The 12640-nt window shown below is 33.1% G+C and overlaps 1 protein-coding gene across 2 annotated transcripts in view; it reads right to left on the bottom strand.

The window, feature by feature from the left end:
- Positions 1 to 1111: 1111 nt before the first annotated feature.
- The window catches only part of LOC130893429 (prothoracicostatic peptide), a 51259-nt gene continuing 39730 nt past the window's right edge, over positions 1112 to 12640 (bottom strand). For both annotated transcript variants that reach the window (XM_057799532.1, XM_057799531.1), the window contains exons 3-6: positions 8418 to 8594; positions 5574 to 5769; positions 1751 to 1903; positions 1112 to 1509 (exon numbers count right to left, since the gene is read on the bottom strand). In XM_057799532.1, coding sequence (XP_057655515.1) covers positions 1818 to 1903; positions 5574 to 5769; positions 8418 to 8594 — 459 coding nt within the window. In that variant the 3' untranslated portion in view covers positions 1112 to 1509; positions 1751 to 1817. The remainder of the gene's footprint in view (positions 1510 to 1750; positions 1904 to 5573; positions 5770 to 8417; positions 8595 to 12640) is intronic.

The raw sequence follows: 12640 nt of genomic DNA, 5'->3' as shown, positions 1-12640 counted from the left end.
TGAACATTTTTTTCTTTTAATTTATTGCGTCACTTTGGTTTACTTTTTTGACGTCAAACTTTACACTTACACTTCTACTAAGTTATTGTTCGTTGCTATGGTAACGTAATATTTTGTTTATGCATGGAACTGGTCTAGGCTAACTAGTTATCAATACATCCTCGTACATGCACTTTTAAGGTTATGTTTACTAGCGAACCAGCGTCATGATCGCGTTCATTCTGTACAGATTCAAATTTGGGTTGTAACAACATCTAGAGGGTTTATTCTGTGCACCGTTTTAGTTTTTATTTTTTAATATGTGATTAATTGCGAATTTATTTAGTTTCTACGATAAGATATTTGTAAGAATGTATTCCACCTATGTTCGTATTGTACACCATGTGGTAGATTCATACAGGCTAAATGAAAAGCCAGTTAAAATTGTTGAATTTTCATTAATTGTCACAAAAATATTTATTTATCAAAGAACTAACTTAGAAATATAGTTGATTAATCTGTTTTTAGAAAAATAACAAAAAATAACATCATTCATCCTTTATTTACTTATTGATAATTTTAAGCTAACAGTCTAAATGAAATGTTTACAATCATTTTGTATGACATTGTTGTATGGTCTTTAACAATTTAATTACTTTGGAACTTATTGCATATTATTTAAATTCTCTGCAAAAGTTATAAGTCTTTCCATTCTAGCTGTATATCCTTCTGTTCCTGGTTGAGGATCAGGGAGGACAATGGCGATATCGGTGGTATACTACAGAGTGTGTATACAGAGAAAAAGAATGACCATGAAAATACAGGTTGTACCTTACATGAACACTCACTAGTTCATGTAGGACTTTTTTGCGATTCCAGAAGTTGATGTGGGAACAACGTTTGGAATACAATGTGCGAAAAGGAGACCTGAAAAATGATTCAAGGACTTTTTTCTTCATCACGACAACGTATTTATTATTTGTTTTTAATGCGTTGATTTTTGGTTAGTAAAAGTTTCAATCAGTCGACATCAATCTTATAAACGTATTCCTGGTTGTTTTTGATAGTACCCTGTAGGTAATTCGAATACTAAGGAATCTAGTACATAGGATAGGTTAATAAATACCTTTCATGGATGCCAGCATGTTAAATTTTATTGAAATACAATGGTAGTACAATAATAACAATAAATTTTGAATATAATTACAAATATTTTTAAAAAATACATAAAATGTTTTTGTAGTAATTTTAAACACATTTAGATGTTTTATTACTAAGTAAAACGTAATGATCCAGTGGTTTTTTAGAAATAAAGTGAATTGAGCGCCATATTTTCAATTGTATAGCGTACTGTCGATGTAACTCGGAAGCCATTCAAGGTTCGTTCATTAATACCGATTTATAGAGAGTTTCTTTTGAAATTATAATATTATAAGTGATTTTTTTGCTACATCATGACAAAAGAAACATGATGATCTTCAAATCAGATTCTTAGACAGACCTTTTCAAATGTCCATAGATATGTTTAATCTGAAATAAAGTAAAGAAAGGTATATGAAGAAAATATCATAACAGAAGTAGTTACAAAATAAGTTATAATGGACAGACAAATGGTTCTGAATTGAGTAGTATTAAGAGTGCGGTGGTAGAGGTCTGCTCTGCACAAAACTCCATTTTGTTTACTGGTCATTATAAAGTAGTGGGACTTGTGTGCTGCTTGACATAAATACGTGAGTCACGTAAGTTAAGTAACTTGCCTTAATGTACTTACTAAATAAGTAATATTTAGAAGATTGTACTACATAAAAATATTTATCCAGACTTCTTTTTTTTCGTTATTAATTTACATAACTATTTGTCCTGCTTCTTTTACCCCACAATCCTTTTAGATTAACCCAGGCTGGTTCTCGTTTACCCCAAGCCCCTGTAAAGAAATTAGGTTAGAATTATATAGAAACAGAATTATTACAAAAGTTCAAATAATGATAATCGTAACAGCTCAACTTAATCAAACTATCAAATCATTTTTATTATTTTGAATAGTAACTTTACCATATTTATGAAAAACAATTAGCTTTCTTTCTCTGACGGAAATAACTATTAAGCTTTTTCTAAGGATTCTCAGATCAATTCAATTGAAATAGGCCAATGAAAATAACCCTCCAGTTTGCATATATGCTTTTAAAAACTTCGATTGAGTTGAACCCATGTTATAGTTATAATTAACAAGAATTGGTTGTTTTAGAGAAAAATAAGCATAATAAAGCATACAAATCATCAAAATAGAATTTATTAAGTGAAAGGTATACTTCGAGACGTTATTTGAAATAACACTAATATGATTAGTATCACAAAAGTAAAAATATATATATATATATATATATATATATATATATATATATATATATATATATATATATATATAACATATGTTAGCCCTGTACCAGAGTGTAGCTACGTTTTTCAAGATACAAGGAAACTTCTTTAGGGAAATGCTTCTATTTATGTTCAGAGTAATCACTACGCACTTTTGCAACCAAAGTTTTCATAACTTCAAAAGTTGAAGCCTTCTTTTGGAACGTCATGTTATGAAAGGTCTACCACGTAACTATTTTTTAGGGTGGATGTTCATGATATAATTTTTTGGTAAAAATTCATATGTTGGGTGTTTTGTGTGACGATTCATTTTCGTAGTGCAACATTAACTCACAAATATTGACTGACCCAAGAACTGCAAATAAACATTTTATGGTATATCAGTTTATTATAACTATGTACCACCATTTAATCTTCAGCGAGTCAAATGCAGTCAGAGCTTACTACTTAAGGATGATGGTAGTATGTATCTCTTTATCCATTTCTTCTACTCTTTTCGAATCTTTGTTACTTTATTCATCAGCTGTATTATTTTTTATCGCCTTCTTTCTCCCTATGCTACTTGCTGCAACCAGGTTTTCCTGAGTCTTCCTTTCCTTCTTTTACCTCTGTCACTTTTCTTATTAGGCTTTGTGGAGTTGTTCTGTTTATGTGTCCGTACCAGTTTTTTAAACTGTTTTGCTACCTTTGTTTCATCGGCAAAAACAGACAATGCCCGTTCACATACTGCAGGTATTTACGATGTAGAAATTGTTACTGATGGTTGGTCAGTGTGTAGCGTGGATTTGAATCCTATGGGACATTTATGGGATGAACTGTTAATTATAATCCTTTTCTTTCGAATAACTCGTTTAAAACATAAATCATTCATTATAAAGCTAAGACAAATGACTTTGAGATGTTAAAATCAGGCAAAAAATGGAAGCTAGAGACTTTTGACCGCGAGCGTGCGAATTGAGTTGATTTGTTTGCGAGTATTTACGAAAAAATATTATACCTCGTTCAAGTTTTGAATATTCTGAATATTAACATTACATATAATTATTCTTTGCTTCGTTCTGAAGGCTTCTATTTTTTCAAACAAAATTTTTTCTAAACGATAATGTAATTAACACCTTGTAAATTGTGTATGATAAATAAAAGTATCATAAGAAATTTGTTAATAGAAAAACACAAACTTGTACATATTTTCTTAAAAATACGGACACTGAACTCAAAATAAAAAAGAAACTGATCTGATTCAAGACAAACAATATTGTTTAAAACATGCAGTCAAGAACTCAACTCAGTCCCTGTTTGTTTCTGGTGCCCTTACTAACAGAGCACCTTTTACGTAAGTCCACAGTAGAAACCTAGTCATTTCAAAACCTCACTTCAATTCTCATTTAGATATTGAAAATTCCAATAAAAAGTGGTATCTGGAGAATGGTGTATTTGGTTTATGTTTGTACAAATCATTGAGAAAACATTGTAAACTGTAGAATTCTATTTCTTTGAAGTTGGAAATAGAACTTTTCTGATTTAAAGCTTCAAAAGGAAGTGTGATCCCCAATTTCTGGTATCGAAATTATTTCACACGTTAAATATGAAATTTTCCTACAAATGAATACATCGACCGTGAAATATATAGTTCAGAAACATTTTTTGTTTGTTTGTTGCAGTTAGGTGCAGTGGTTCCATAATTATTAATGGGTGATAGTTTTGTTAGTATGCTGTCTTTTAAATATTTAAAAAGATTTTCAGTATTACACTATTAGGTATTACTAATTATTTGTAATTCTATTAAAGTATAGTAAGTATTTTCTCCTTTGATTGTTACAGCACGCGCCAACTAAAAAGATCCCGAAATTCGTCGTCCTCTTGAAGTATTTTTAACACCAATTCTTAGAGGAAAAAATGTGGTTGTTGAAGAACAAGCAAAAGAAATAAAATTTATTTGTTCTTCTGCTTAAGTTGTGATCCGTTTATTGCAGGTAGAAGAAAATATTACAAGGGAAAATCAGCATGGGATGAGTCAAGTCTATGGAAACAGCTTTATAAGTGAAGGCATTGTTCGTTAATGATGTAGAAAGTGTATGATATATTGGGTGGTGAGAAATGGTTTCGATATGCCACACCCGAAACGAAAAATACTTTTAAAAAAAATTCTACTGTATATGTACACGACGATAGTGATAATGATAATTATATCTGGTTTGGAAACCACAAAAATCAACAACCTCTCGAAATTACAAGGACTGTACATGTACAACCGGCTCTATAAGAACATGCCCAACAGCTACAGTAGAAGTGAACCTGAATCTGCATGGAACATGCCTCAAGATGAAATACCAAAAAAGATTATCTTTGAGAAAAATTTACCTTAAAAAAATGCCTTCAAATAGTACAACGTTGGCTCCAAAATAGCATACAGAAGGAATAGGAGGAGAGGGACCTAGAATCAAACGTTATCTATAAAAGCATTAGACAAAATATTATATGCAATCGAAGAATGAGTTGAATTTGGAAAGGAGATTTGCATATTGTCCGCGGGCTAACAACCATTGAATGTCTGAAAAAGTTGATTGAACTAGGTGTAAAAAGAATAAAATTGCCATCTTATAGGTTCTGAGACTCAGCGGAGTGAAGGGTAATGAAATAGTAGACAAACTTGCTGAAGTAGATGCGGATAAATTCCTCGTAGGACCTGAACCCTTCTGTGGAATCGGCTAAGGACAACGTAGAAAACATTAAAAAAAGAAGGTAGATAGGATAAGGATATGAGTATAAGGACAAAAAACGTATCGACATGCAGGGGATTCCCTGAAGCGCTAGGCAATGTATGTAGTCCACAAAACCTCTATACACGTTCTCTCGACATATGAGAGACTAGAGAGCTCCAGAGCATTACATCTGGAGGTATATGAAATAGAAAATGAAGATATTTTGCAGTTGTAACAAGCTGAACTTTTTGAAAGGAGTCGGATTAGTAGATCACCCATAAACACTGACATTCTGGAACAAAATATGATGCAAATCCACTTTTAGGAATTTGTGAGGCTCATAGGGAGCTATTCGACACAAAAGAAGAATTTTTATGTCCCACAATGATGCCTGACCTCACTTTTAACTCGACGACTCCTTCAGCGAAAATGAAATCTTTTGAAATATATTCATATGTTTGTTGTTTTATATAAAAACAAGTGGAATAATAAAAACGATACTAATTTATTGATTACCTTTGAAACTTTCCCATTTACTTCTTTTTCCCCAACCGTCCGTAAACTTTGACCAATTGTTTCTTTTAGAAGTTAGTATTTCAGGTTCAATTTCGTCTTCGTAAGGTAAAGGATCTTCATTGTCGTTTAAGGAGGATGCTATTTCTTGAAGTGTTAACTCTTTGTATTCTGGTGGTACTCTCTTGCCCCAACCACTCTAAAAAGTTTGTGCGATATGAAAATTAATTTTTATGTTTTTTAAAGAAATGACGGCTGAGGTTTACAAACTAGTCATATTATTTTGCAAGTAATTATGAGATCAAACAATTATGATTCAGACGATTTATCTTAATTAGATAATCTTTCTTTATATTCAACAAGGGCATGAGGGTTTTCTGTTATTTTGTTCACTATATACCATATTGTCTATTTATTTCAAAAGTGATTGTTTATTACATATTTTAGGACAAATAACTTTGAAAAGCGGACCCCAACAGAACGTTGAAAAATGGAGTACTTCGAATTTCGCTGTAGCCAAAATAATAAAAAGAAGAATAAACTTTATAATTAGTATTTTATTGACATTAGAACAAATCAATCTCTAATGATCGTTCTCTCTGAAACTCTTATAAATTTACTTCACGGCATTTAAATTATATAAATAATAAATCGAATAGAAACTTATATTCAATTCTTGTGGGTTTTCATTTACATCTCTAAGAAATCATTGCGGGGGCATTTGTGTCATATATTCTTAGGCACGCTCCTTTTTTAGAAAAATATCGGAGCGTGTATCAGTGTTGTTTAAATCCCTAATCGCAGCGCTAATATAATACGTGAGACTTCAGAAAATGTAACTGGGAATAACCAAGTGAACATTAGTCCAGTTTCAGTACAATTCTCGATATTATTTTTCTCCGACAGACATAACCTTCAAACTCCGTCGAATTCTGCAGTAAATTCATGAGTTAGAAACAAATGGCATTTCGACTGTTTTGTTTAATATAAGGTGGTTTTTAAGGGGTATATTTTCTAATCTACCTGGTTTATGTCATCTTAATTTAGCGTTTTTTAGGTCATAGAATCTATTTAGCAAGGTTCTAGATTTTTGTTTGTAACAGTACTTCAGATTTTGTATAATGGTGTTTATTTTAGGAAATGGAGGCTTGTCTGAAAAGGGAAAAAACTTAAGTCAAAAATAATTTTTGTTTACGTTTTTATATATTCCTTTGCTTAAGTTATCCTAATTGGTCGATATCTATGGAAAAGTCTATAAAAACATTTTTGATTTTAACAAAAAATTCTCGAATATGGGCTATCTACTTTTCAGAAGAAATGATGTTTGATTTATAAAATAATAGAATAAACTTAAACGAAAACATATATAACAAGACCAACAAAAAATATTGGAGGAAGTATCCGAAGAGAACCAGGAAATTGTAGATCAGTTCCCTGCTTTCAAGAAGTCATTGAACCACAAGATAATTGCACTCAAATCGTCCACATGCGAGGAATATTGAGGTTACAAAGGAAGTGGCAGAAAGAGGAAGTATCCAAAGAGAACCAAGAAATTGTAGATCAGCTCCCTGCTTTCAAAAAGTCATTGAACCACAAGATAATTGCACTGAGGTCGTCCATCAGCGGAGGATATTAAGTTTACAAAGGAAGTGGCAGAAAGAGGAAGTATCCGAAGAGAACCAGGAAATTGTAGATCAGTTCCCTGCTTTCAAGAAGTCATTGAACCACAAGATAATTGCACTGAGGTCGTCCACCAGCGGGGGATATTGAGTTTACAAAGGAAGTGGCAGAAAGAGGAAGTATCCGAAGAGAACCAGGAAATTGTAGATCAGTTCCCTGCTTTCAAGAAGTCATTGAACCACAAGATAATTGCACTGAGGTCGTCCACCAGCGGAGGATATTAAGTTTACAAAGGAAGTGGCAGAAAGAGGAAGTATCCGAAGAGAACCAGGAAATTGTAGATCAGTTCCCTGCTTTCAAGAAGTCATTGAACCACAAGATAATTGCACTGAGGTCGTCCACCAGCGGAGGATATTAAGTTTACAAAGGAAGTGGCAGAAAGAGGAAGTATCCGAAGAGAACCAAGAAATTGTAGATCAGCTCCCTGCTTTCAAGAAGTCATTGAACCACAAGATAATTGCACTGAGGTCGTCCACCAGCGGAGGATATTAAGTTTACAAAGGAAGTGGCAGAAAGAGGAAGTATCCGAAGAGAACCAGGAAATTGTAGATCAGTTCCCTGCTTTCAAGAAATCATTTAACCACAAGATAATTCCATTCAGATCGTCCACATGCGAGGGATATTGATGTTACAAGGGAAGTGGGAGAAAGAAGAATTACCCGAGTCAGGAGATTGTAGATCAGCTCCCTGCTTATGAGATCTCAATAAGATTCCAAAATTTATATTTTTAAAAATAATTAGAAATTGTACTTTCGTACTTGAACGTGAATTTTGAAAATATTTTAAGAGTTCATCGCAATAATAGGAGTGTGTAGAGAAAGTACATTTAGTAGAGAGTTACGGTTTTCATATGTGGCAATTCCTACGACTCAATTTAAACATGTCGTAACTTCTTAAAACTAATCTATGATCTAAAAGAATACGAAACATATTTTCTAATTAACTACTGAAGATAAAAGAGTCAAGGGGGTCGAGAACATCGATGAATGTTTACTGTGAAGAAAATTTCTTCACAGTTTCTTAGTGGTGGAAACATTCTTCTCCTTTAATATGCACTATATGATACTTCTCCGTGCCAATATACATATTACAATTTAATACAAATTGAAAATGAAAATAAATAATGTATGCATACAAAAGATAGTTTAGAAATTGATTTGAACTCACCTGAAAGTTTTGCCAGGATCGTTTTTGTACAGAAAATGGAAGTGGATAAACATTTTGTTCTAAATTTGTGGGTGCAGCTCTTTTCAGTGCCCAACCACCATGTAAGTTTGTCCAACCTCGTTTACCCCACTCATTCAAATTACGATTCCAGTCTCTTTTGGCCACTTCTTCTCCCATCTTGGAAAAACTTTAGGTTAATTATACTTTATTGAAAAAAAAGTTAAAACAATTATGCATAGTACAACAGTATATTTACTAGAGGAAATTCATCCGCTAAATACGGGACTTATATTTCAATAAGATTGTGTAGTCTGATTCATACCAGCACGCGTACCTTCATTTACAAGGAATGAACATTTTTATGGCATTCACGCAGTCTTCTTTTCCTTAGCATTAAGTTAAACATCAGTTTGAATTAAAAAAAATCGCATAGTTTCTGTATTGAAGTCAGGTAATTTAGAATTACTGAAGGCCAGTAGTGACTATTTGCTACTAAAATCGACCCCAGGTGACAATTCTCACATAAAACTAGCTTAATAGCTAATATTTTTTATCGAAACGGCTGTTATTTTGAACGAGGAATCTGGTGAAATTTTAGGGGAATTAAACTGCCTATTCTCTATGAAGTTCAGAATCATTATATTGTAGCTTACAATTACGTATACTCAGAGGTTCATTTACATGAAAAAAGCCTTCAACAATACTTGACTCTATTGCTACCAGAACATTCTTGTTTGCGAGACGAGAATCGAGATGGTACTTTGAAGTTTCCTTTTGAGACTTTTAAACAGATTCTTTTCAAATCTTTCACGAGAGTATCCAAAAGGTCTCGAAGATGCTATAGCAGAATAGAATAGCTATGAATGGGATCGAAACCAGGAGAATGAAAAAGTTTATTATGCCGATGAAACTAATGATATTATGAAACTAGAAAGTACACGACCTGGAAATGTCTTATGCAGTAATCGAAGTATTTCATGGGGTTATTGGCATGTGGCACTTTGGCGAAAAGAACTGCTTAACCAGCCTCATACATATGAATGTATTTGCTTTTCCACAATCACATGTGGGTTCTCAGAACCCCAAAAATGGTAATTTCGACGATTATAAACCCATCAACGTCAAATGCGATTCGTCGCTTAAGATGATTCTGCTCGTGATATCATTATCCATTTGTTAATGCTCAATAATCCATTTAACAAACTTTCTTCGCTATGCATGGTCATTAGGCTTCAGTTGGTTGTTTTAAATTTTGTAACCATGGGAAGCAAGAATTTTATATTGACATGAAGGACTTGTTTTTGGACGATCAGTGATTTTGCTATCTTCAACGGATCCCGTCTCCCGGAATGTTTTTGTTGTACGAAAATTTTGAACTGCAGCCGTAAAACTTTCATTATTTTTGAAATATTGTTTCAACAATTTATTTCTTTGCCACGATGTGACAAGGACTGTGCTTGTGAGATTCCGGTATGGAGTACGGTGGCGAGGGGTTTTCTCAGCATCTAGGCCATATCTGTACTGGCAGAAAGGCTATTTCCCGGCTTTCCTTATGGAAAAACGGGAATCGGCTAATGCTTTTTATATTTGAACGACTGGGTTACACAAACACCTAAGTTATGTATTCTCATTCTAAAAAAGTATCAGAAGCCAATAATCATATTGGGAGAATATAATTTATTATCAAATAATAGAGTTTGCAAAATTTGCAAGACTTTTTCAAAGGTTCATCTCGTAGGTTAGAGTAATACAATCTAAATTAAAAATATTTGGAATCATTGAAATTGAGAAAGACTACAAAACGTAAGTATTTCAATATCCACCAAGTTGTGAAAGACACTTATTCTTGCCACATGAAAAGATTAAGGGTATGTTTATATATGCGTTACGAAATTAGTATGACAATAAATGTTGCAATGTACACATTACCAAAGATTTACTGTGGTACCTATGTAAGTTTAAAAAGAAAACCGGCAACATCGACGAGGATACATGGAAGTAGAAACGAACAACTGATATTCCCAAAGCTTCAATAATAAAAGAATGAACAATTCATACATAAAATTTCTAGTATTTGATTATTTATTTCCCATATTTGATTATGAATATTTGATGCCAAGGGAATACATTTTTTTGAACAAAAAAAATCATTAAATGTAAACTAACAATCGTTTCGAATTTTGCTTAAAAGAAAAAGTAAAAGCTACACGAAATCCTCTTCTTCAAATAACTATTTTCATATATTTACTCAACGGATTATAACGCGAAACGTAGCATGTTATCTTGGTCCAAACCTTGCAGGCCCTATTAACAATATTAAATCATTGATGTCTCCTTAACTGATGTGGAGGATCTGAGATTCTACTTTAACCCTTAAGTTATATGTAGAAGAGATTACCATAATATAATGAAAACATCCCTGGGGTATAAATTTGCAGCTTATTAAATTAAATGCATTATCACAAAATTTGATCAAATAGCAAGTGCTACTTCATTTTATACGATATTTATTTATTAGCCCAAATTAGAATTATCAATATTATAACGATTTATTTGGAGCCGAATATAAATAATAAAAAAATCGATAAATACAGTTACTCTTCTATGATTGGGTTAATCCCATCATGATCTGAATATTCGGAAGCTAACTCTGTTGTTCAGAAACTGATTAAGTTAACCGGGTTGTAGTTATGTGATACAAATTTCTACCTCGGTAGACCTACACTTCAACTATATTTAGATGGTTCAAGATAATGTTATTTGTTCTAACTAAATCGACATATATGGCATAGCAAAGCGGGGCAGCCCGCGAAACGGTTCGATTGGCAATACGAAGAAATTTATGAAATAATGATTTGAACCGAGCACCGTTTCGATACGATTTCGATTCTGATTACTCCGTATACGCATTGAGCCAATGAACTATTGTGCTGCCCTAGTGGAGAAGTGAAATTGCCATTATTAACTCCGCAACATGAGCTATTGCTTTCATTGCATTTTATTGCAAACACTCTAAAAAACGACCGTTGTTTCTATACATCCTAATTTTGAGCAGACATTATCGAGAAGACCGAGAATTTAATCCGACATTCAAGGTACTGAGTAATTTAAATTATTTGAAGATAATTCATCATCATCGTCATCATCATTCAGCCTTATCTCGTCCACTGCTAGACGTAGGCCTCCTCCAAATGCTTCCAGTTTTCTCTGCTCTAATATCGTCAGTCCATCTCGTTGGGGGTCTTCCTGGATTTCGTCTGTCTGTTTTCGGTTTCCAATCTAGAATTCTTTTTGTCCATCGATTACTTTGTATCCTTGCAACATGTCCTACCCACCGCCATTTTTGTCTCAGTATTTGGTTTATGATATCTTTAACTCCAGATCGTCTGAGCAATTCGTCATTCCTTATTCGATCCCTCATAGTGATGACGAGCATAGACCTTTCCATTTTACGCTGTGTAATTTGTAATTTAAGTATTGATCTTCTAGTTAATGTCGGAGTCTCCGCGCCATAAGGAGAACGCATTGGTTAAAGGCTTTTCTCTTAAGGTCGATTGAACACATCTCGTAATTTACCAAATGAAGCCTAGTGTCGTTATTCGAGACAGTTCTGTTGTTTAGTTGTGTCTAGTAATTTTTATCTCATATATATAACTCTCTACCATCTGAATATCTTTGTTGTCCACATTTAGTGGTTGGTTAGGAGTTAAATTTGTCATCATCTTGGTTTTATTGAAATTTATTTTTAGACCAACTTTCCTTGTTGCGATTTGCAAATCTGGTATCACCTTGTCTAACGCCTCTTTCTATCTTAATTTTTTCAGTGGGAGAGTGTAGATTGACCGTTGTTGTCGCGTTATTATGTTTTGATATAATACTTGAATATCTGTGATCCACTCGACATTCTTCTATTGATTTCAAAATAGCTGGCAGTTCAACGGTATCGAATGCTTTATGGTAGTCGACAAAGATAAGGACTAGGGGTCTGTTATATTGCATCGATTTTTCAATTAATATTTTTAAAGTAAGCAGATGGACGTTTGTTCCATATCCTGAACGAAATTCTGCCTGTTTTCTTGGCTGATAAAGTTCAAATTTCCTCCCTTGTCTCGTTGTTAAGATACGTGTGTATAGTTTATAGAGGTGGTTTAAAAGACTAACCGATCTATAGTTTTCGAGGTTTGTTCTATCTCCTTTTTTATAAAGTAAAATTGTCGTGGAGT

This window comes from Diorhabda carinulata, chromosome 4 (assembly GCF_026250575.1).
Source record: "Diorhabda carinulata isolate Delta chromosome 4, icDioCari1.1, whole genome shotgun sequence".
Lineage (NCBI taxonomy): Eukaryota > Metazoa > Arthropoda > Insecta > Coleoptera > Chrysomelidae > Diorhabda > Diorhabda carinulata.
This window is presented reverse-complemented; position numbering and strand designations above follow the sequence as displayed.